Source organism: Papio anubis, chromosome 2 (genome assembly GCF_008728515.1).
Source record: "Papio anubis isolate 15944 chromosome 2, Panubis1.0, whole genome shotgun sequence".
In the NCBI taxonomy this organism is placed as follows: Eukaryota; Metazoa; Chordata; class Mammalia; order Primates; family Cercopithecidae; genus Papio; species Papio anubis.
Window position 1 is genome coordinate 160,972,095 of NC_044977.1, and position 26,372 is coordinate 160,998,466.

General features: G+C 39.9%; 1 protein-coding gene across 3 annotated transcripts in view; it reads right to left on the reverse strand.

Annotated features, from left to right (window-relative positions):
* Positions 1-25,993, reverse strand: part of COL6A6 (collagen type VI alpha 6 chain) — a 155,288-nt gene extending 129,295 nt beyond the window's left edge. Inside the window, exons 1-2 of one of the 3 annotated variants that reach the window (XM_009201736.4) lie at positions 25,753-25,990; positions 25,341-25,536 (exon numbers count right to left, since the gene is read on the reverse strand). Coding sequence is in view for 2 of the 3 variants with exons in the window: in XM_009201735.4 (XP_009199999.2) it covers positions 25,753-25,769 (17 nt within the window). In the remaining variant the exon portion in view is untranslated. Of the gene's footprint in view, positions 1-25,340; positions 25,537-25,752 lie in introns of all 3 variants that reach the window. The other 2 variants (XM_009201735.4, XM_009201738.4) reach the window with 2 other exon arrangements.
* Between the last annotated feature and the right edge of the window lie 379 nt (positions 25,994-26,372).

The window sequence follows — 26,372 nt, forward strand, 5'->3', positions numbered from 1 at the left end:
TGTTACAATAGATGGAAGGGAGAAATTAAAATTATTATATCTTACTTGCATTACGCATGAAGCAGTATAGTGTTATTTGAAAGTAGACTTGGATTAGTTGCAATGTATGTCATATACTCTAGGCAACCATTAAAAACAGTGTAAAAAAAGGAAGTGTAATTGTTATGCTAAGAAGGGAGGGAAAATGTAACCATAAAATGCTCAGTTAAAACCACAAAAGATAGACAAAGAATGGAAGATAAAAATAGGAAAAAAGAATAAGGGTGTCGAATAGAAACAGGTAACAAATATAGTAGCTATAGATGCAAATATATCAATAATCATTTGAATGTCAATAGTCTAAATGCCCCAATTAAAAAGACAGTTTGTCAGAGTGGATCAAAAAACAAGATCTCACTATAGGTTCTGTACAGGAAGCCCACTTTAAATATAAAGCCAGATATAGATTAAGAGTGAATAGGTCAGGCGTGGTGGCTCACGCCTGTAATCCCAGCACTTTGGGAGGCCGAGGACAGCAGATCATGAGGTCAGGAGATCGAGACCATCCTGGCCAACATGGTGAAACGCTGTCTCTACTAAAAATATAAAAATTAGCTGGGCATGGTGGCATGTGCCTGTAATCCCAGCTACTCGGGAGGCTGAGGCAGGAGAATCCCTTGAACCCAGGAGGCAGAGGTTGCAGTGAGCCGAGATGGCACCACTGTACTTCAGCTTGGCGACAGAGGGAGACTCTCATCTCAAAAAAAAAGTGAATGGATGGAGAAACATGTACTATGTTAACACTAAGCAAAATAAAGCTGGAGTAGCTATTTTAATTTCAGACAGATCAAACTTCAGAGCAAGAAAAGTTATCAGGGATAAGGAATGGCATTACCTAATGACAAAGGAGTCAATTCTGCAAGAAGACATAATAATCCTTAACAGGTATGTGCCTAACATCAGAGTGTCAAAACACATAAGGCAAAAACTAATAGAACTATGAAGAGAAACAGATGAATCCACTATTAGAGTTGAAGACTTTAATACCCCTCTCTCAGAAATAAACAGATCCAGCAGGCAGAAAATCAGTAAGGACACAGCTGAACTCAACAATGCCATCAATCAACTGTATATAATGGATACCTATAGACTACTTCATTCAACAACAGTAGAATATACATTCTTCTCAAGCTCACATGGAACATTCACCAAGATAGACCACATTCTGAGCCACAAAACGCGTTAACAAATTTAAAAAACCAGAAATCATATGATGTCTGCTCTCACATGACAATGGAGTTAAACTAGAAATAAAAATGTAGCTGGAAAAATACCAAAACACACGGCGATAAAACAACATACTTCCAAATAACATGAGTCAAAAAAAAAAAAAGATAAAAGATGAATAAAATGAAAATAGAAACACAGCTTATCAAAATTTGTGATACAATGAATTAAATCCAAAGCAAAGAAAAATTAGAGGAAAAATAAAAATTTTAAAAAGAAATCAATAGAAAAAAATCAACGAAACCAAAAGATGGTTCTCTGAAAAAGAAAAAAAAAAAAAAAACAGGAAAATTGATAAGCCTTTAGCCAGGCAAACTAAGAAAAAAAGAGGACACAAATTACTAATGTCAGAAAAGACAGGACATCACTGCAGATCCCACATTAAAAGGCTAATCAAGGAATAATATGAAGAGCTCTATGACCATAGATGGACCAATTCCTTGAAAGACACAAGCTGCCAAAACTCACACAAGAATATACAACTTGAACAGGCTTATCTTTATTAAACAAATAATAATCTCCCAAAACAGAAAATATCCAACCCAGGTACGTTCACTCCTGGGTTTTACCAGACATTTAAGAAAGAAATTATACCAATTTTATATAATGTCCTTTCAGAAGATAGAAGCACAGGGAATACACCATATGTCATCAGGAAAATGCAAATTAAAACAAGCTACCACTACACACCTCTTAAAGTGGCCAAAGCCCAGAACACTGACAACATCAAATGCTGGCAAGGAGTTTGAACAATGTGAACTCTGATTCATTGCTCATGGGAATGCAAAACAGCATAGCCACTTTGGAAAACAGGTTGGCAGTTTCTTGCAAAACTAAACCATAAGATCCAAATGAGTTGAAAACTTATGTCCCCACAAAAACCTGCACATGGATGTTTCTAACAGCTTTATTAGTAATTGCCAAAACTTGGAGGCAACCAAGATGTACAGCAGGTAAGTGGATAAAGAAACACTGGTCCATCCAGACATTGAAATAGTATTCAGCGCTAAAAACTGAACTATCAAGCCATGAAAAGACATGGAGGAAACTCAAATGTTTATTGCTAAGTGAAGAAAGCCAATCTGATCATTGTGGCTCTGATTTTCATTTCTCTATTGATCAATGATGTTGAGCTTTTTAAAAATATGTTTGTTGGCTGCATAAATGTCTTCTTCTGAGAAGTGTCTGTTCATGTCCTTTGCCCACTTTTTAATGGGGTTGTTTATTTCCTAGTAAATTTGTTTACATTCCTTGTAGATTCTGGATGTTGGATTCCTCAAAGACCTACAACCAGAAATACCATTTGACCCAGCAATCCCACTACTGGGCATATACTCAAAGGTATATAAAAAATTATAAAGATACATGCACACATATGTTCACTGCAGCACTATTCACAATAGCACAGACATGGAATCAACACAAATGCCCATCAATGATAGACTGGATAAAGAGAATGTGGTACATATACACCATGGAATACTATGCAGCCATAAAAAGCAATGAGGTTATGTCCTTTGCAGGGAAATGGATGAAGCTGGAAGTCACTATCCTCAGCAAACTAATGCAGGAACAGGAAACCAAACACCTCGTGTTCTTATAAGTGGGAGCTGAACAATGAGAACACATGGACACAGGGAGGGGAACAACACACACTGGGGCCTGTTGAGGGAGGGTGGGGTTGGGGAGGAGAGCATTAGAGAAAAGAGATAATGCATGTTGGGCTTAATACCTAGGTGATGGGTTGATAGATGCAGCAAACCACCATGGCACATGTTTACCTTTGTAACAAACCTGCACATCCTGCAATGTATTCTGAAACTTAAATTTTTTAAAAAAGAAAGAAAAAAAGAGCAGAACACAAAGATCTTTAGGTCAATCATTCTGATACTATGATGGTGGACACATGTCATTATAAATTGTCTAAATCTACAGAATGGACGACATGAAGAGCAAACCCTAATGTAAATTATGGACTTTAGGTGATGATATGCCAGCGTAGGCAGGTTCATCAATTATAATATCCCACGCTGATAGAGGATATTGACAATCAGGGAGGCTATGTATGTGTGATAGAGGATATATGGGAAATCTGTCCTTCAGCTCAATTTTGTTGTGATGCTAAAACTGCTCTAAAAAAAAAAAGTATTTTTAAAAAGGAAATAATAACCATAAGGACCATAGTAGTTACGTAGGATGTGTGGGGCAGAGAGAAAGGACTGAAAATAAACTCATTGTAGATATGTTATCAACATTCCAGTTTTCATGTGGTAGAGGTTTACGGTTTATTATTAATAAACAAGCAGATAAATAGAACTTCTTGCAAGGACCCATAAATGAGTAGGTAATGAACTGTGGGTTAGAATTAACCCAATTCTATGTACCTGAGATCCAATACATGTATATTTAAAAAACAAAAACAAAAAGTTTTACAATTAAATACTGTTGAAGGAAAGAGATCAGGCAATTAAGCCCCCAGTTCATTTAAATGCTGGAAGCAAGTATGAAACAACTGCGGGGAAAATTTGTCCCACTGAGACAGTTGTCTGTAATAAGTTTTGTACTAGTGTGGCAGGAAACAAGGAGCATATTTTGATCAAAAAAACCTTCCTTGAGCCCATTTTTCATGGTGCACTGCAGAACCCAATTAAAGGAACTCAAAGAAATAAAATTTCATCAATGAAAAACCACCTAGAAATAACCATAATCTCTGTGGCTGACACTTCTAGTTCTTCACCGAAAATTAGTGCTGCCTATTTCACATTGAAAAGTTGTCACTGAGCCATGGCAGCCAGCAGGGGGCTGTATTTTCTAGCTCCACTTGCAATGGCTAAATGAGTGCCAGCCAGTGGAACCTCAGCAGAAACTCCCATAGGGGGCACCTCAACCTCTCCTCCCCTTCTGATTGGCTGGAATGGAGACAACCTCAAGCACCAAATGTTGAAGATGGCCAGGTTACTCTCAGCATGGTGACCTGAATGGCTGTGTGGACAGGTGCCACCCCATGTATGTGTTTATAGACCTACTTCTGTTAAATCAGTGATAATTTAACTTACTATTGTGTGTACATCAGTATACATTTTTAGGTTTATTAGCTACAGCAGCAAGCATTACCCAACGTAGTCTCTAGCACATATGGTTGTAGGATAGCATGAAATAGTAGGGATAGGAGAGAAATTCTGAGCAGGGGATAGGAGGTGTGAGAAATTCCTGAGGCAAAAGCAGAATCACTCCACTGAAAATGACTTGGCAATACTGAGGTCACACTCCAATTATACTAGGATCCACCTGTAAGGCTGTGCAGGCTAGTAGTTAAACTCATGGATTCTGGCATCAAACTGCCTAACTAAAATCCTAGTTCCACAGCCCATAAGCTGCATGACTAAGCAAGTAATTTAATCACTTTGAACCCACTTCTCATCTATAAAATGGTGTTAGTAACCATATCCACTTTAAGGAATTGTGGGGCTTAAATGAACTGATGTGTGTAAACGAGTTGGCACAGTATCTTCTTTGTAGCAGATACTAAATAAATGTTAGCTGTTGTCATTATTTTTATTTTTGTTGCCATCTTTACAATGGGACAGCTTGTGAGTAACCTAGCAAAGGCACTGGCTAAAGAATACCCTGGCAAGGAACTTTACTCCCTCTCTTCAAGTCTTTCCTTATCACATTTTCAAACCTTAACACGTCTACATGCTTTTATAACATTTGCTTAGGTATAATATTTTGCCTGTATATACCCCTGTAAAGTACATATTATTTTTTATTCATTTTCTTACAAAGGAAACATCTAAGGCTTGGCAAAGTTGAGCATTTCCTCAGGTCACAGCCAGTCCCGCTGATCTGAGTCCAGTACTTTTTCCACTATATCATATTGCTTTCCTTGAGGCAAAGCTTTGCATGATATCCAGTTCTCTGCAGATGAAGGAATTTTATCCAATGTGTTAGAATGTACCAGATAATCTGTTGGTAATTATTTTTCACTGAAAATTTCCTTAAGTTGTCTTCTTTCTCAATGAATGGTTACCAACTACTGTGAATTTCTGCCATTGACAGCTAATCCCATTAAGTCTGAATAGAGGCTCTGTATCTCCAAGTTGCTGTTTTTCTGTATTTGGCCAAGATACAAAAGGGCAGCCATACTGACACAATTTATAACAGCCAATAATGACATCAGCTAGTCTGAAATCTGTCCAGCAATACCCAAGAGAACTAGAGAGATAATAAAATATTTGGTCACTGATAAAATATTTATTACAGCTAAATCAAAAGCATGCATGGCAGGAAAAATGAAGTTTAACTGGTACTCTTGAATATCCCAGCAGCTAAGCCCAAAGTAGACATTCAACAAATATCTGCTAATTGTCGACCACCTAAGTTTTAGGCTTGGAAAAGCAAAATGCAACTAAAGAGATTCACACAGTAGCATTTGAAAGCTAGCATGGATTTTCTCTATTAGCTCAAGTATTAGGCACCTTTGAAAACTATTCTGACCTTGCATTGAGCAAACTAAGTAGAGAAAAACTCCTAAGATCCCTGGGCTGACAGACTCTAGTTGTTGGGGTGTTGGGGTGTTCCTGGAATGAATAACAGCTACTACTGAGCACTACTAAGTGCCAGGCATTATTCTAAGAGCCACACTTAATTGTCTCACCAACCTGATGGGTACCAGATCCACTTTACAGAGGAGATTGAGTTAGAGGGTTAAGTAACTTGCCGAAAGTCACACAGCTATTAATTGATAGAGATAGAACTAATCAATCACATGTGAATGTAGTGTCCCTAACTGTGTTAAGGGAAATAGACAATCTAATTGCTGAGCTGTAACAAATACACTAAAGAAGAATTAACTGTTAAATCATGCACAGTTGAATGTGACTGCCATCTCAGTAAGTGGTACCACTACCCACCAAGTTTCCTCAGCTAGAAACGTAGGAATAATTGACTCATCTCCTTTCACATCCCTGAGCAGACACTGTTAGTTTTACTCAAAAAAATTAGATCTCAGATCCAGCCACTCGTCAATACCTTTTTTACTTCCCCCTTAATCTAAGACACTATCATCTCACCTGAATTCTAGCAAAAGCTTTCTAATTGGACTCCTTGCTTCCACTCTTGCCAATTACATAGTATTCAAGTGTGCTTCCTTTTAAACTAAAAATGACATAGTATCACATCTACTCAAAACTGCTTTCCATGTTCATCAGGACCCTCCACGGTCTAGGCCCTATTAATCCTCTGACTTCATCTCCTTCCTCTCTCTTACCACTCCAGCTTCACTGATTTCACTTTTCCTTGAACAGGACATGCTTGTTCTACCTCAGGGCCTTTGCAGTTTCTGCTACTTTGGTTTCCTTAGATGTGTGTTTAAATATTATATCCTTCTTAAAAGGACATTTTGTTAGCACCCTATTGAAAATAATTTCCCCTTCTCTATCCATCTACCCCCAATCGCTCTTCTCTTCAGAGAACTTGTCTTCGTTAGATAATCTATTGTGGTAATATTTGTTTCCTTGTTTATGGTCTTTCCTCATAAAAATTTGAGTACCACAAGGGCAGATATTTGTGTTTTTGCAGGCTGCACCCTGGAGTCTGGAACAGTGCCTGACCCACTGTGGTACTTGAACGAACAAGTAAATGAATGAATGTATAGGGATGAATGAATGAAAAGAGACAGGTGTCTCTGGTGTGAGGACAGAAGGACTCACAGAGAAAGTGAGACCTGAGTTTGACTTTAAAGGGTGAACAGAATTTGGTTATATATAGAAAGAAGTGGAGAAGAATTTGTTTCATGAAGATGCATGAGCAGAAACCACCATGTAAGACTCACTATTGAAGTTTTCTGTATAGCAGAGTTTACAAGAACATCCCCTTCTAGAAAATCAAAAATAGAAAATTTGGCTCACTGGCCTGGAGAAATGGCTAGAATAAGGATATCGAACTCTCTTTATGTGTCAGCTACCATTTAGTACTCATAGCAATTCTGTGAAATTACATTATTTTTTCCACTTTACAGATGAGGAGTTGAGGCTCAGAAGCCAGATAACTTTTCTAAGGTCCTGTAGTGAGAAAGTAGTACAAATGGGATTTGAACCTAAGCAGTTTCACAGTCGCAAGACTAATCAAAGTATTTTACTGGAACCCTATGTTAAAGAGTCATAGATAAGAAAAGAAATTTAGAAGTCTGGTGAAAAGTAGATACAGGGCTTCACCCTACAAAATCCACATGGTATAGGAGTCCCAAACTGAGGAATTAATGCAAAGACTGGTTTCAACCATGAAACTGCTCAGCAGCTGCAGAGGCAAAGGCAAAACTCTTTAGGGGCATTTTCACCACTTTAGGTACATAGGAATCTCTCAAACACATAAAAATAGCCACTGCTGAAGACAAGTGCAGAAAAAAACTACAACTATGAAAAAAAATGAATCACTCAAAGGGAGGAGAAGCTTTCACAAAGAGGAGATGTGGCATCCAAGACCACTGGCTAATAATTCAAAAGACATTGCAAAACAAATTTGTGAAAAGTGCTTAAAGAGATTATAGAAAGCCATAGTGAAATAAAGGAAGAGCATAAAATAGCTGGAGCACAAAAAAAGTATAAAATGAGGTATGGATTTGAAAAACAACCATAAAAATATCTATCCATGGAAAATACGTTCACTGGAACTAGAATTGATTCATTAAACATTGTGTTTTATACAGAACATTTAAAACGAGAATTAGTCACCCAGAGTAAAGAAAAATAAAGACAGAAAATATAACAGGGAAGTTAAAAGCCTGGAGTGAGAACAACTGGCATGGGTCTAACAGGAATAGTGAGGGAGGAAAAAAGAGAATGAGACGCAATGTCTGAAGAGGTCATGGATGAGAATTTTCCAGAACTGAAGGAAAATACTATGAGTTCTCTTGGGTGGAACAAACTAAGACTCGAATTGAGGAGGTAAAATGAATCAACAGATGAATGAGATTTGATGAGTAAACTTCTCATTTATATCAATAGATGCCAGAGACTAATATAAATGCTACTATAACATAGTATGAAAAACCCAATACTCATTATAATTCAAAAATGAGAGTGAAATAAAACATTAACAGAAAAAATCTACTTCTAGATATTCACCGGAAACACTATGATTAAGCCCAGAAAAGAAAATGAAGGAAGCAATGATAATAATTTGAATGTAGGTAAATCTAAGTAGATACTGACTGTGGAAAAAAATAACCCAGGGTGTTTTAAAATAAAGTGTAGCTAAAATATTCAGTAATAAAAATGTGAAAGATGAGAGGGAAATCATCAAGGAAAATATATTTCTGAGTTCTCATGTTACTCAAGAAAAGTATAGGTATTTACTAAGATTAAACTCTGATAAATCACACACAGTATTCCAAAGGCATTATGACAAAATGCAAACCCAAACCATTATGACTTTGCAAGAAATTAAGGAAAATACAGTAAGTACCAATCGTAAAGGAGAGGACTGGTGAATGGAAATACATTAAAATGTTAGTGCTGACAAAAGACATCATAAATAAGAAACAAGCTACAATAAGGAGAAATATATTTAACTATGAATCAGTATGAAATCACTGACCCCAGCAGAAAGATGGACAATGAATATGAACATGAAATTCACAGCAGAGGTAATCTGAATGGTCAATAGCCACATGAAAAGATTCTTAGCCTTATCAGTAATAGGGAAATGCATATTAAAACAGTGAGATTCCATTTCCCTTCTATTAGACTGGCCAAAATGAGTTTGACAATACCAAAAGTTGATAAGGATGCAGGGAAATTAGAATTCATATACATGGCTGGTGGGAATATAATTTGATGCACTCACTTTGGGAGCAATTTGGCAATTTCTAGTAAAATTAAAGATGACCTAGCAATTTCATTTAAAGTAGATATCCTAGAGAAATTATAGTACATGTGTATAAGAGAATATGTTCGTAAAAATTCTTAATGTTCATGCAGGAGTTAAAAAAGTAAACTGGCGTGCACACACACATACATGGGAATATTGTTCAAACATTAAATGAATAATTTAGATCTACATGCCTTCAAAAGGAATAAATCTCAAAACATAGTGAGAAAACTATTTGTAGGTTGACATGACCTACTCACAACAGGGCTCCTATCCTTGGATGAGAGGCTTAGGGAACAAGTCTCAGAAGTACAATACCATCCATGTAAAATTATCAAAACACACCAAAATATGAAGTGTTTAAGCAGAGGCACATTAAAACAAAACTTGGAACAATACGAATCAACTTTAGAACAGTGGTCCCCACTGGGAATGCAAAGTGGAAAATGGGAGCAGAAGGGGGGACCAAGAGGATTTCTAACTTGTCTAATATTTTATTTTGTAAAAAAGTCTGAACATTGAAAGATGTTATTGTTAAATCTGGGTAAGGAATAGTTATTACATTATTCACTATGCTTTTTTGTGTATTTGAAAAAAATCATAAGAAAAAAGGAATGCTAAATGATGTAATGCAAGAAGAAGGAACCAACAAAGGTCTTTAAAAAAGGAGTGTTCATATCTTATGAAAACCAATGTGGTAGAGGGTTGGAGGGTAAGCGGGAAGCAGGTGACGAAGTGATGAAATCCATTGTTATTAAATTAGGTGGAGCACCTGTGCTTGACACCTTTTTTGCTTTTAATTCCCAAGATGTAAGGCTATGAAACAATTATTGACAGAGGCAACAAACTGCACCTGTTAGAAAATATGGTAAAATATGGCCGCTATTTCTTTGCCACTGCTCCCACTGAGAGGAAAAGTCGAGTTTCCCCTGCCCTAAATCTAGGTTAGCTTTAATGACTGACTTGATCAGTAGAATATGGCAGAAGTGATGCACTCAGGCTTTCAATGCTAGGTCATAAGAAGCCTTGGAGCTGGCATGTAGGCTCCTGAGGCACTTGCTCTGGGCCAAGTCAGCTGCCAGTAAGGAGTTCCGCTATTCTGAATCCATATTGTGAAGAAACCTAAGCTAGCTCCATGGAGAGGCTTTGTAAAGAGGTCAGGAGAGATGCCTAACCAGCTCCCAGATGATCTAGCCCTCCCAGCCCAGGTGCCAGACATGTGACTGAAAACACAGTGATGACTCTGGCCTCAGCCACTATCTCACTGAGACCCTAAGCAAGAATTACCCAGAAACCCAGTCAACCCACAGAACCATGAGAGATATTTTTAGGCCACTACTTTTTGGAATGATTTACTTTGCAAACTTAGATAACTAGTGCATAAAGTAAGATCCAGTTTTAATTCCTTGAAACACAGAATTTGAGGTGTCCACAAGTCATAGCATGGAGACATTCCACAGGCAGACGTACACATAGTATTGGAACCTTAGTGAGTCATTGTCACATTCATCAGTAAGTCACCTGCTTTGGTAAGTGTACCAGCCCCTGGGAACACAAAATCCAGCAAAGACAGCCCTGGACATCATGAAATCACAGTCTGACTGGGGACACAAGGGCCAGACCTGTGTTCACATAGGTGGGCAAGCCCAAGGTAGGAGTGTAGAAGATCAGAAAAGGGGCATATGAATGCCTTGGCAGGGTGGGGTGGGAGGGCACAGAAACTCTTTTTCTGTAAAATGGCTGCTTTAATAAGTTCTGAAGGAAAAATAGTCAGTGTCAAGCACAGGTGCTCCCTGAGTGAATAAAGACAACAGACAATAAGGGTCGGGAGAAATATTGATAAGTGGCATCATTTCCAGGAATTTGAAGTCAATAACTAGGGAAATTGCATCGCCTTGTCAACTGCCTCATTAGGTTATTTACATATTAATCTCAGAAGGACAGAGAAAAGATCCTATCTTATTTCAAAAGCTATCAAAAGAAAATTAAAACAAAATGCAAAATATGATATGCAAATCCATGCATTTATATGTTCATCTGGCATTTTTCAAAAGTCATATTTCATCCTAAGCACACCTCCAAAATCCTCTTCCCCTGTACTGTCTATCTCTATACCAGAAAAAGGCATGGTTTTTCTTTGAGGAAAACGCGTATACAGTATTTTTATAGTTTATAAATTGTTTTTACACTATAACCATTCTATGAGGTAGACTCTGTTCTTCTCATTTTACAGATATTAACACTGAAATTCAGCAAGAATGAGTGACTCTACCAAGGCCACAAGCTGGTAAACAGCAGGATTTTGACTCAAATCAAATCATCTGCTTCTCTTTCATGGCTGCCTCTGCCTTCGAGGGGTTTCAACGGAGAAGGATGAAGCACAGGCCTATGAGACTATAAGAAGCACATTAGAAAACTCTGTGAAAAGACAGGCATGAGAGCGGGAGCTCAAGGGGGAGGCAGGTTATTCGAGCCACCTTTGATGGTAGTGATTTTGAGCCAGACTTTGTGGACAGTGTTTTGATGGAGAAAGGGAAGAGAATGTAAGCTATCTGGGCAGCAGAGCAGCACTGCTTCAGTGGGAGTGAACTAGGGGGAAAAGCTCCTACATTTTCCTTTTTATACCAGTTGTTCTCACCTGGAGATTTTCCATTCCCAATGGACATCTGGCAATGTCTGGAGATATTTTTGATTCTTCTAGGCTGTGGGGTGCCACTGGCATCTAGTGGGTAGAGGTCAACCCACTACTGTTGTTAGTATGCTGCTAATAGGATGTTAGATGCTGCTAAACATCCTGCAATGCATAGACGAGTTCCCCAGAATAAAGAATTATGCAGCCCAAAGGTCAATAGTTGAGAAACTATATAGGTTGAAAAGCCTGGACCTACACATATTTAGCACATTGAATTAGGGTTCTCTAGTGAAACAAAATCAATAGGTACAGAAAGGCAATGTGTGTGTGTGTGTGTGTGTGTGTGTGAGAGAGAGAGAGAGAGAGAGTGTGTGTGTGTGTATAGAGGAGGGTGCTGGAGAGCAGAGAAAGAGATTTCAAGAAATTGGCTCACATAATTACGAGGGTTGACAAGTCCCAAATTTGTGGAGCAGGCCAGCAGCTTGGAAATTCCAGCAGGAGTTGATGTTGCCATCTTGAGTCTGGAAGCAAAATTTCTTCTCCCTCAGGGGACCTCAGTCTTTTTCTTTAAGGCCTTCAGCTGATTGAATGAGGCCCACATACATTAGAGGGTAATCAACTGTACTTGAAATCTCCTGATTTCAATGTTAATCATATCTAAAAAACACCTTCACAGCAACATCCAAGACTGGTGTTTGACTAAACAACTGGGCCCCAGAGCCTAGCAAAGGTTAAGCACCCTAACATATTACAAGCATTTAACTTTTAAAACCCTGTGAGGCAAATTTAATCCTTGTTTTAAAGACAAAGGAAATAAAACTCAGAGAAGTAATAAAATTTCCCGGAGTTGCACAGTTAATAATACTAACAGATAACATATTTTCACCACTTACTTTGAGCAGTGCTGTATTAACAGCTCTAGGTTGTTTATCTCATTTAATCCAATTGAGGTAGCTACTAGTATTTTTATCAACTCCATTTGGTAGAGGAGAATGCTAAGGTACAGAAAGGCGATGTAAATTTTCCAGAGCCAAACACTTTTAAGCAACAGAGCCAGGGTTTAGAGGTCAGGCAGTCTGGCTTCAGAGTCCGTACCCTAATCCATGGTCCTCACACTGGAACAAGCTTCAGATGGTATTTTTATCAATTCCATTTTATAGATGAGAATGCTGAGGTACAGAAAGGTGATGTAAATTTTTCAGAGCCAAACAGTTTTTAAGCAACAGAGGCAGGGTTTCAAAGCCAGGCAGTCTGGCTTCAGAGTCCATATCCTAACCTGTGGTCCTCACACTGGAACAAGCTTCAGAATTGCCAGGAGGGCTAGACTGAAACACAGATGGTTGGGCCACAGCCCCAGAGACTCTGAATCAGTAGGTCATGGCGGGCCTAAGGATTTGCATATCAAACAATGTTCCAGGTGATGCTAATACGGAAAGGCTGAGGACCATACTTTGAGGACCATTCCTCTAAACCACTGTGCTGCCCTCTGCTGAGCAGGGGGACTAAGCTCATGCAATCTTCAAAAATTCACTGAGCCCCTGCTATATACCAGGTGTTGGAGACAAAATGACAAGGCAGTCATGGTCCTTTCCCTCATGAACTTTTCCAGGGCCAGGAGGTTAAATTCATGTCAATAGAAGAGATCTGGCTTTAATAGAGAACCTCACTAAGGGCTACAGGTGCTCCCAGTCAGGGCTCCTTCCCTGGGTGTGGATCCAGGAAAGATACCTCAGAAAAAGCAGGTGACTAAGCTGAGGAGAAGACTTGAAGGAGAAGCAGAAATCAAACAGGTGATTGTAATGAGATGAGGAAGCATGTCCAAGGCAGGGAGATCAGCATGTACCCGGAAAGGCCCAGAGGGGACAGAAAAGCTTAAGCAGTTCAGTAAGCTAAGTCACAATAGGTTGCCTGTGTCTCCTTGGAATATCATTATGCAATCTGCACAATACGTTTTCTGTGCTCCATTTCCCTCATCTGTATACTAGAGATGAAAATACCATATTTCCTGAATTCAGAGTGAACATTTCCACTCCACCCCGATTTTAAAATGCATGAAATCAGGGTGTGTATTACTAGAGATTTGTACATTTCCTGTTTTTTTTTTTTTACATTTCCTGCTGTGTTTTTGTATACTTCCTGCTGTGTTTTTCCCCTCTTCATTGAAAGCTATTGGTCAACTGATGATTTCTCAGAATTAAGAAAAGATGGAGTCATTTTGCCTTACCTATCTCCTAGGGCAAAGAGAATAAGGGGCTATCAAATGAGATTGAGGCCCAGAGTGGCTCTCAGCCCAGGCTGCACCTTGGCATCACCTGGGGATGTTGCCCAGGCTGGAGTGCAGTGGCGTGATCTCGGCTCACTGAAAGCTCCACCTCCCAGGTTCACACCATTCTCCTGCCTCAGCCTCCCGAGTAGCTGGGACTACAGGTGCACGCCACCACGCCCGGCTAATTTTTTGTATTTTTAGTAGAGATGGGGTTTACACTGTGTTAGCCAGGACGGTTTCGATCTTCTGACCTCGTGATCCACCCACCTCGGCCTTCCAAAGTGGTGGGATTACAGGCGTGAGTCACCGCACCTGGCCTACCTGGGGAGATTTGTAAATCTACCAGTGCCTCAGTCCCATCCCTAGTGATCCTGATTTTATTGATCTGAAGTAGGAACCTGTGGGTAATTTTTCAAACCCAGGTGATTTTAATGTGTATCTGAACCTAAGAACCAATACCACCTAATTCTGCCCCAGGAGTCAGAAAACTATTGGCTGCCAGCCAAATCTGATGCTCTGCTTTGTAAAGTTTTATTGGAACACACCCACACCCATTCAGCTATGTACTATCTGTGACTGCTTTTACACTACAGTGGCACAGCTGAGTAGTTGCAGCAGAGACAGTATGACCTGCAAAGTCTAAAATGTTTATTATCTCACTCTTCACAGAAAAACTTTGCAACCCTTGCCCTATTCCGTTGCTACTTAAAGAGTGGTCCTCAGATCAGCATGATCAGCACCACTGGGAGTCAGAAATGCAGGATCACCTGTCCTACTGAATTAGAACAAGATCCCAGGTGATTTGCATACCCTTCAAAGTTTGAAAAGCCCTGCCTCATGCCCATGTGGCCACCGCCACACTCTCTGGCAACTTTTTTGTTCCACTATCCTTGTTCCTGCTCAGTCCTCATCTCCAAATCTTCATTGCAATGCTGTTGCCTCAAGGAGGTCCTTTCCTTCTGTCCTCATTAAGTTAGGTTCCCTCTGTGATTTTCTTCTCATAGCATCTTATTATTTTTCATAGCACATCCGAAATCTATCATTGAGCTTTCATCTGAGTGTTTATCTCTTCAATGTCTGTCTCCTGGAAACCTCATAAGGGTTTAGGTCTCAGAGCATCAGAAACAGCACTGAAAAATTAAAAGCACACCACGTGTTGCTTCCAAAAGGAGGGCAACAAAAAAAAGGAAAAGTAACATTGGAAGTAACTTGATGGGAAACAACAGATAAAGTTACTATGCTGACCATGGGCGATGCAGCCTAGAAGGTCCCAGATGATGAGTAGCTAGGTTAGGTTTAATTTCCTCTTTTTGTATTCTGCAGTAAATGATTAGTATTCACTCATACCGAAACTATGAAGTGCTTTGGTAAACCTCTGCAGAGCAAGGATCCAATTTTACCAGCTGTTCATTAAATGAAACATCCATATATATGTATCAGCAATTTAATTAGAAAGGCAGAGTGCCAAGGATGTGATCATTGCTTGGGAAAGTTACATTTCAGGCAGCTTTTGTCTTCCAAGAGAACAGAGGAGACTCCTAATTGCATTCTATTCTCCTTTCCCTCTTAATCACAGCTTGCCTCCACTGATTTTCTTCAAAGTGCCCTTGGTGGGGGACACCAAACATTTTTGAATGGCTTCCTTCTTATATTAAGATTAAGCACACCAGCTGCTCTTGCCTAAAGACCTATAGTGTCTTTCAAAACAGGACAGAAATCAGATGGCTTAGGCTGACCTCTTCTGGGTCCTAGGCATAACACTCACCAGTAGTGAGTTAAGATTAGTTATCTTTACTGGAGAAGAAACCAAGGTCAAAGAAGAGAAAAAATGTCATAGACTCGTGCTACCTCAACAGAGCCTCAAAGGTCATTAGAATAACCCTTGACTGCCATTGGTGAGTGCCAGGCTGAATACTAGTGATCCATTAGGAGTTTTTGAAACACATGTTGGCAACCCTTCCCTCCCCACAATAAAAGAGTATGAGGTTCACAGTGGTTCTACGGCAAGAGAAAAAGTAGCCTAAAAGAAGAATGTAGAGACATGGGTTCTAGTCTGAGGTGAGAGGCCTAAGGCCATTTCCTTAAACTCTCAGAGACCCATTTTCCTCATCTACAGAATAAGATCGTTTTAGTTTATGTATTTATCCATTCACTTATTCATGCCTTCATTCAAGTAATATTTATTAAGCATCTATCACCTGGTAGGCAGTTAGGCAGCAGGTATGCAATGAAAAGTAAAAACAGACATGTTTTTTAAAATCTCATGGAGCATATAGTCCTTTGAAACTATAAGGTACTGATTAAAGAATTACGTCAGTAAGTGTAAAGTTACAGCTGTGGTACATGTAAAAAAGAGGTTTCTCTGAAACTCCTGAGCCAATCCATCAGCAAGTCTTGTCAACAGTACTTCAAAACATATTTTAAATCTAAACACTTTGCACCAGCTGCAAACCACATCACTGCCACCGTCACCTCTTGGCTGAACTACTGAACTAACAGTACCTGACCCTTGTCCTTCTTCATAGATCCATCACACAGCAATCAGAGGGATCTCTGAAGACCATACATTAGATTGGTGCCCCTATGTTCAAAATCTCTAGTGACTTCTCATCACACTTAGGCTAAATTCCAATTCCTTACACCCAGTCCACAAGGCTCTTAATGATGTGAGCCATGCCCATGTGATCTTTGATCTCATCTTTACTCTCCTTCTCATTCTCTCCACTTCAGCCACTATGGCCTCCTTGCTATTCCATGAACAAGCCAAAGTTGTTCCTGCTTGGAAGTGTCCCCTTATCTGACTTCACAAAGAGGAACTCATATTTTCCTCCCATATTCACTCAGATCTCTGCTCAAATACACCTCCCCAGGGAAGCCTCCCTGACCACCCCATCCAAAATTACCTCCCACCTTCTTCAGAGTCAGTCATTAGCTCCACAATTAATTTCTTAACTAAGGTTGCATGGAATACTACCTATAAGTCACTTATTGACTTCTCTATTATTTATATCCTCCTTGGAGCAGGGACTTTGTCTTGTTTTCCAGCACCTAGAATAGCATTTATACATAAAAAATGCTTAATAACTATTTGTTGAATTATTATACACTGTGATGACAGATGTCACTACATAATGAGGAGAACTGATTAACGTGGAAAGTCCAGGGAAGGCTTCTTTGAGGGAATGCTGTTTGAGCTGATGAAGGAATGGTGAGAGATAACTAGCCCAAGAGGAACGTGATGTTCCAGGAAGGGAGGATAGCTCATGCGAAGTTCTCGTGGCAAGAAGGAGAATGGTGTGATCGAGAAAGCAAAGGAAGTCTAGTATAAATAGAACACAGGGAGAGAAGGGAAGCATGGCACTAAATGAGACTGGAAGAGAGGAAGTGTCCAGGCCATTCACAGCTTTGCAGGACCTACTCATGATTTCTATCTTTTTCCCAAGATCAACAAGAATTCATGAAAAGATTTTAATTGTGGGAGAGCATAGAGGAATAACCAATCACTTTTGCTAAAAAAATACTTGAAACAATTCGTAAGATCCATTTCTGCTCGGAAATTCTAGGATTTTATAAAAAGTCAAATAGCAAAAAAATGAGAATGGACTTTTGAAAATATTTACCAAAGTCAATTTCAACAACAGAATCCAAGCCACTGAGTGACTTCTCAAACATCACCACTTTGAGACTTTATGTTCACAATGTTAGCAGTCTCCCTTTTTTCCCTTCTTCTAAAAAAATACTGAGTCAAAATTTCCTCTTACCATGAAAAATATGACTTCTGAGCTATGATTCTGAGCATCCAGGGATCTAAATTTTAACTACATTAGAAGTTTCTAGACTTTTGAAGCACACATTTTCCAGATTAACTGGCAGAATATACAAGTAGCAGTGTCAAGGCCTGAGTTTTAACCACATCCAGAATTCAAATATCTTTCATTGGCCAGCTGTGATCTTGAGCAATTAATGAACCTTGAAATCTTGGACTCCCATTTGTGGAAACAGGATAATGGGCTGTTGTCCTGGATTAAATGTGATAATGTATATAATATGTTTAATAAGTGCTGAGTTCATTGATGTAGAAAATTTCTGGATTGGAGTATTCGAAGACCCACCTTTTGAAGAGCTGAAGTCATTAATCTCTTTTTCCCTAGGGTGGTTCTATCCCAGCCCAAAATTGCTTAGTGGCTGCAGCTAGTGGCATGACTTCAGCTCTGCATCCACAGCACATATCTCCTTTGTCAAGGGGGAGTTTAGCAGGGATGGAAGGCGTGGAATCATGCAATTGGTGCCCAGCACACTGCCCAACTTAATAACTTTTGCCACTGCTGATTGAGATGACATAGGAACATCTATTGCCTAATTGCTGCTTTCTCCATGAAGAAATTTAAAGACTGGATAGATCACTGAGAAATAAAATAAACAGATAAATAAAGTCCTTCATGCTTTTGGAAGTAAAAAGGCAACTACTTAAAGAATTTTGCAGCTAAGAATACATATTTATGAATTTATCTATTCAAGCCTATCCAAGAAAATGAGGTGGGACTCCAACATAGACAACACCATATTTTTCTGAGTATACTGACTGTTACTTACAAGTGACTATGTATTTCCAAATTGCTAGGATATATGGAAACAAAAGGAATTTACACACTTTGCATGTTTAGGGTGGGGTAGGGCACCTCTGGCTCAGTGAACTTGAAAACTGTTTTGCTGTAGACTATTAGGTAAGTGTGCCAAAGCAGTAACTTACCAAATACCCAAAAGCCCTTAAAATGTGCAGACAGCTCCCTGAGGTGGTATTATCCCAGTTGCCACCCAGTTATGTACTAAATTCACTCACCCTACTAAAAGCTAAAAATTCTCTGCCTTCATTATTCACCAGTGCAAGCTCAGGAACTTGTTTAGTGCTTGCCTCCACCCAGTTACATTGCCTCTAAATGTGCATTTTGGTTCCTAAGCATTTTGATGACAGTTCCCTGGAGGCTCAAAGATTAGGTGCTTAATGGTGCCATTTTGGGTTGATGACAGTAATCGTTGAGAAGGGAAAAAAAAAACCCAAGGAGGAGCAGGGAATAACTTTTAAGGCAAAACTCTTGGAAAAAAATATCAGTTTAGAAATTGGACTCATGGCATTAATCCAGGGAATGCAGACATTGAAACTCAAGGAGAAAGACTGTTTAGAAGAAACTGTGAGGTAATTAGATGCCATTGTATGTTGTTATATTGCTTGCATTTCCAAAAACACACCTCTTGAAATGTTTAAAAAGACCTTTTAGCTTTTCGCTAAACGATACTTTCCTCGCTCTGGATTCCTCCCAGAGCTGCTACATCAAAGTGCCCCTTTAACTTACACCTTCTGGGATGTAGCCTTTACTGTCTCAAAACATCACGAGGCAAGGCAAGCCTAGTTCTACCTTGCTGAATCCAAAATAACTACTATTTATTGAGCACCAACTGAGGTGTCAGGAACCCCAGATCCATAATTTCATCAACTCTTCTCAGTCACCCCGTGCTTGAATATTATTTCCACTTTGATGAGCAAGCTGAAGTTCAGATAAGTTAGGTGACTTGCCCATGGTCATCAGCTAGTAAGGAACCTGATTTTGGCTCATTATTCACACACAGATACTTCAGTAGCTGGCACTGAAAGCAAACTGGTGAACATGAAAGCCTAAGAAATACAGCTTTTAGTGGGAGAGCGATATGGCTTAGGAAGCCCAGGCTATTGTGGGGATCCAGGGAAGGGCACCTTTCCTAGTAAGGGGGTACAGTAATGTTTTTTCTCAAGGAATGAACATAGTAGGTAAGTTCCAAAGGGAGAGACGCAGTTAGCCAGGTTTAGAGTCTGGAGAATATGGTTCTAGGTAGAAGAAATTCCAAAATGCAAGTGGCAGGAGGTGGGAGAGAGCAAGGTCTCCCTAAAGAACCAGAGGACTGGGGGTAGTGGGAACAAAATAAGAAGGCATGATGCAGGAGAGGCAGTTAAGGTGGAGTGGCGGGAGGATTTTCAACCAGGATAAGGATTTTGGATTTTATCTAAAGCCATTGGAGCATTTTAACCAGAGAAAAGTGTGAGCAGATGTTTTTGGGCTGGAGTGTGGATAATGCTAGAAGAGAGGCATGACTAGATGCTGGGAGGGGCACTAGGAGGCCGGTGCTGAGTGAAATAGATGACGGTGTTTTGGAAATGCAGTGATGACAAGGAGAATGGAGAGAAGTTTGTAGAGATTGTTAGGAAATTAAATTTCTAAGACTTGGAGACTGATTAGATGGGATTGTTAATGAAGAGAGGACAGATCCTTAAGGCTATTTCAAAGTTTTCTGATGGGGCCACTGGGTTGCGCCATTCACAGGAAGAAGGGAGAGTTTGGGGGAAGATAAAGAGTACCATTTGGGATTTGTTGGATTTGTGGGGTAAATAAATTTTCAAGTGCCTTGTGGGCAGTCAGATATCTGGACTGGAGTTCTCAGGAGAGGTCTGGCATGGTGGTATGGATTAGAAAATCACTGATAAATAAACAGTGACCCAACCTGTGGCGGGGATAGGAACACCCAGCAGGAAAATAAAGGGTCCAGCCTTATCTTCACTGAGCTTGTGTTTGAACCACTTTCCAGAGCCTCTTTCCGTAACATGAGCAGAATGTGTTCTTTGTGCTATTTCTCTAATTATGAGATCACACCAAGGCCTCATTGTTCTGGAGTCACACCAAATCTTCACTGATATCTCCCTCCACGTCCCATGACAGTTTCCAAAAAGGTGATGAGAATATAGGATCCAGTTATATGACAGTTTCCAAAAAGGTGATGAGAATATAGAATCCAGTTATGACCAATAAGACATAAATGAAACAAGACACCAAGACACCAATGAAACAGTATTAGCTACAGACAAAATTCTGTTCTCCACTGTGGAAAGCAAGAATTCCATTCATGATTTACTTTTTGGCTAGAATGGCAGCTATAGTCCACTGGCTAAGTATAAGCTATACTTAGTTTACTGCAGTGTAACCTATACGGCATTTACTGAAATAGCCAAAAAGTTTATGGTAGACTGGGTTCTCCCAAAAGCAGACCCTGGACAAGAATTCATACAATTAGTTTATTTGGGAGGTGATTCCTGGTAAAGGAGTGAAGACGTGAGACAGAGAAGGGAAAAAAGTCAATGTTAATGAGCAGGTAGGTTACCACTATGGGCAGCTGGAGCTCGGTTCCATTGGGTACCTCTGGAGTGATGTATGGTTCATATCTCAAAAGTTGCCTCACATAAGATGTGAGAAAGTGGGTTATTTACTCACCAGCTTTCATATGTTATTGGGTAAGGTATTGCTCCAGGGGTGTTTACTCCCAGACCCTTCTGGCCTACCCCACATGGGTCAGGCAGGTTCCCAAGGCCCGATAAAGGCCTCAGACAGAGTCATAGTGCTTGAAGTAAGAAGCCTCCAGCATGCACTGAAAGAATGAACGCAGTGGGAAAATATGGGCAGGGCCCTCACACTATCTGTAGCCAGCAGAGAGGAGAAAAGCCTGGACATAGAGGGAATCTACTATAGTGTATAACGTCATCTTCTTCACATTAAAGTATCTAGCTGTCCCAGAGAAAATGTGAAAGTAAACGAGATTATAAAGTTAACTATACATGCTGGCTTAGGATGAGGTAGGGGTACAAAAATATGGTACACAGACCATTTGACATATTGTGGGATTTTTTTCATAACAAACAGTAATAGCCAAATATGACTGTGACTTGCTTATGATCTTCAAAGTTCTATTGTATTTGGATGCATATAATGGAGAATTTTAGTCAGAATTTCTTACCAAACATTAATCAAGTTGTTTTTAACGGACTAAATAAGTGATTAGCTTATGGTTTTTCAAGCCAACACAAATGCCTTTGCCAACTAACTCTGGCAAAATCTTTCCCCTCTAAAGTGTAGGATACAGTACTTACAGCAATACAAAAATATTTCAGAGTCGAATCAATGTTCACGTCCTTAACTGTAAACGGTTTTAAAATGGTTACATGTATATTTATTTGTGCCTTTGTGACTTAAGGAGAATATTGAGGTTTACGTTTGCAAGACTAAGTTGGTTTGTATATTCTAGTCTTCTCTCCTCTCTACCAGTTGAGCATTTGGGGAAAAATTTTCTCATCATTCCAAAATTAAATGAGTACATCTCCTTAGACTTGTTCTTTGGGACTGTTAAATGTATTAGTTTTTAGGGTTATGTCAGTCAATCAAAACAGCTCATAAAGATAAGATTTAGAGTCAGTAATGACAGACCAGGTGTTTTTTATTTTAGTAAGACTGAACTTCAGAAGTAGTGACACAAAGCTGATACTGCCTCCTTTATCTTGTCCTGAGATTTTTCATGTTAGGGATTTTCCCCGAGATTTTGCATGTTATTGGATTTTCTAAGTGCAACTGCTCCAGCTTCACATGAGAAGCATAATTTAGCCAGAATTTTGAAATTTTAAGTCCTTCACTTACCAAATATTACTGAATACCTACTAAGTGCCAGGTATTGTAGGAAGCATTAGGGATACAAGAGACACAAAAGATCTCTTCTTCTGCATATGACTTATGTTAGCTAATGGTATCTATTTTTATGTGGTAATTTCCTCTAAATTTCCATGCCAAGGCCTTGGGGTCACCTCAAGAAAAAACCAGTTTTGGAAGGAGGACGCGGAAACAGAAGAGGAAGTGAGACTAAGACTCGATTATTTTTTCATTTAGAAAGTTCGGCCTTTAGTCAGTCACTGTTTTCTAAAGGATCACTTATGCCTTTTAAATTCCTTTGAAAAACTTAGCGTTGCTTTTGGTAACTGCTTTAAAATTCAGAAAATCTAAATATAATACTCTTCTGCTGAAAGTAGAAAGTCATTTTTATTACCACAAAAGCATTAGCTGAAGAAATTAAAACACTGAGTGCACTTTTAAAAGCCTCCTACCTGCAGGCGTAATTTGACTCTCAGGGAAAGGTCTCCTCGAACGCTAAAGCCTAAGATAGGAAGAAATTTGTAGTAAAAGCAGAACAGCTGCAACCCCCACACATCTCTTCCAGGATAGCAGCATGCCTGAGTGACAGGCCCTAAATGAGCTCCATGATCTCTACAAACTGGAACACTTCCAGGGAGATTACAGTGTTTGGTGGATCATTCGTTTCTATTAATCATGTATTACACTCCATGGAAACCAAGTATTTGAGTGAGGTCAGAACACAGGATAAAATTGGGCTCGATATTAACTAAATTATTAGAAAAAAGTCTATTTGCTTGAGCTAATGATGATGATGGCTTTACCACCACCATCGCCATCACCATTGTCCTCAATTATTGAGCACCTGTGCTTGGCATTTTACAAAGATCTTGTTTTTTTCCCATACACCCCTGTGAGGTAGGTAGATATCACTGCCCCATGTGACACGTGACAAGAATAAGACTCAGGTAACTGCATTGTTTGAGTTTGTCTGTAACTTGAATCTAGACCTGTTGGAGAGCAAAGCTAATCCACTTCCTTCTTTAACGACAATAAGGTCAGCAAAGGAAAAAAAAAACAATTTTGGCCAACAATCACCCTGGAAAAGTCATATTCATGATTCTTTTAGAAGCATAAGAAGCATAGAAAATCTAATCTTCCTACTTACTTCTTAGGACTGTAGGAATGAGCGTTCTTAGATTACAACACATAATCATTAGTTTAGATCACTTTTATATATTTGCAGGGGGTCTGGCTCACAAACCCATATTTCTAAGAAATTCCAGGGTCAGGGGATATTTACTGACAGAGAAGTTCTTTTTAGTCATTTTTAAGACCATTATATTAGTGGGACATTATAGTGTACTAAGTATGGAGATTAATAAATAACGCACCAATTTTTATTCATAATTTTTACAACCTGATCTTCATTTGGTGACTTAATTAGATGCTCTTAGTACTGTCTATACAAATAAATAAATATTTTCTGCAAAATATTCAAAATACTGAAACTTTCTAAAATTCAGACTATCTGAAGGGAATGGAAAGACTGAAAATTGCAAGTATTTTATACTTAATAGTATTTCCGGAGAATCGGTTCACAAAAAATTCAGCAAAATTAAATTTTTAAAATTACTAAAATATAAAAGCCCAAAGATGATTCTCCCATGAATGCTTAACCTGACATCTTTAATGAACATTATACAATTTGATTTCACATGGCACAACATCCAAAACACACCTTCTTTGGAGGCATGGTATTTTTTATTTTTTCTCCTTCTTTTCTTCTCCTCTGCATTTCTAATATTTTGGAATAAAATGAGGGAGAAATTGCTGTAATCACAGCACTTTGGTAGGCTGAGGTGGGCAGATCACCTGAGGTCAGGAGTTCGAGACCAGCCTGACCAACATGGAGAAACCCCGTCTCTACTAAAAATACAAAATTAGCCAGGTGTGGTGGCGCATGCCTGTAATCCCAGCTACTTGGGAGGCTGAGGCAGGAGAATCGTTTGAACTGGGGAGGCGGAGGTTGCAATGAGCTGGGAGGGCGCCATTACACTGCAGCCTGGGCAACAAGAGAAAAACTCCCTTTCAAAATAAATAAATAAATAAATACAGAGAAATTAATTGACAACTTCTTTTATAAAGAAAAGAACTATTAAGGCTGTGTATTTTAAAGAACATTATTTAGAAGTTTCAGGATTTTCATGTAAGTGACTTCCTCTATGAAGACACTGAACAATAAATTTAACATTGAGCATTTTATATTAAAATACTACTCATTAAATAGATTAGTTTAGAAAAAGTAACATTACTGCTGAATTCTGTAACTATAGAATTCTTAACAGAAGACTTCTGATATCCTTCCTGTCACAAGTGTTACGAGAGTTTTACTGTCTCAGATATTCCTTATCACCATCACCACCCCTCTCTCCTATCACTTCCACAGCCATCCACTGACAAAGGTCCTCTTTAAATAGATCCATAGAGTAGACTTTTAACAAGAGGAATGAGAAATCCTTGTCACAAAAGGACAAAAAAAAAGAAAAGAAAATCACTTCCTAGTTTTAATATTTTTTTTTTCCTCTTCCAGCCTGCCTCCTCTCCTCTTCAAAATTCTTTGCACGGTTGATATTGAGTCAGGTAGTTGGGGTTCCACTCAGAGCAGAATGTTTCTGGGAATTGAGAAAAGGGTGCATTTTCTCTGCTTTCCTTCCTCCCCTCATTCAGCAATAAAAACCCAACTTTCTTTAATAAATTTGGGTTAAGTGCAAGAACAAAAGTACAGCCTGGGAATGTACAGGCTTGGGAGTGACTTTTCCTGACTCACCCTGATTAACTCCATTCATTTGTTCCCGCGAGTGATCCAGTGTACATGCCAGTCGCCAGGCCCTGTGCAGTAAGGACACAGTGTTGGGTGAGGCACCTCTCAGGAGGCGCCCTGGTGTGCGGTGGGAGACGCAGAGGTGGGAGCAGAGAATGACAAGAGTGTGCTGTAGGTTCTTCAACAGTCGGATGCGGAAAATCTAAAAGAAAGACGAGGTGAGGGCAGCTACTCTTGTTTGGAGGAAGAAAAAAGACAAAGGAGGAGATTTTGAGCTTCTGAAATTCACTTATTTCCTTCCACGGCAGTCTTTCTCATGCAGCCTCCTCTATTCTGGCCAGTCACTCCCATCCAACTACTGATCACTTATAAACCTAGTTTTGGCTCTTGCTGTCCCAGCGTCGGCTCCTGGACTTACCTTGGGGAAACTTCCATGCAGCCCCCAGCCCTGCACTTCCCAAGCCCCGGGCGGACTTCCTCTGGACGCGCACCGCGCGGGCTGAGCGCACCGCCAGGAGCGCAACGTTTGGTGCCGTCTGCCGCGCGCAGGGAGACCGTGGAGACCTCGGAACCGTGGAAGGGACGGGCAGCGGCGTGGGAAGCCTCTTGACTCCGGTGTCCCGCAGGCAATCGGTGGCAGCTCCCACTCCCCTCGCCGACATATAAACGCTTCTCCCCGCCCCGGGCCCGACCCTTCCCCGCCCCGGCGGCCCCGGGCCCAGCGCACGTCCCCAGGGAGGGGGGCGCAGCCTTAGGGAGGTGACGGAAGCGGGACTGGAGAGATTACGAGGGCTGTTACTGCTCCACCGGCTTCTCCCCTCTTGAAACTCCCGACCGTGGGAGAAAAAAAAGGGGGGAAGTTGGGGCGTTCATGGTACGCGCCTTCTCTGCGCCGGGAAGATAGGCAGGGAGTGCAGATCCGAGGGGCACGGAAGGCAGTAGCTCTGCTCCTACTGTTAGAACTGTTGTTCTTTGGCGGCTTTGCCTGTATTCTGGGGTCTTCTGGCAGAAGACAGGGTCTAGCAAGGGAGCCAGAGA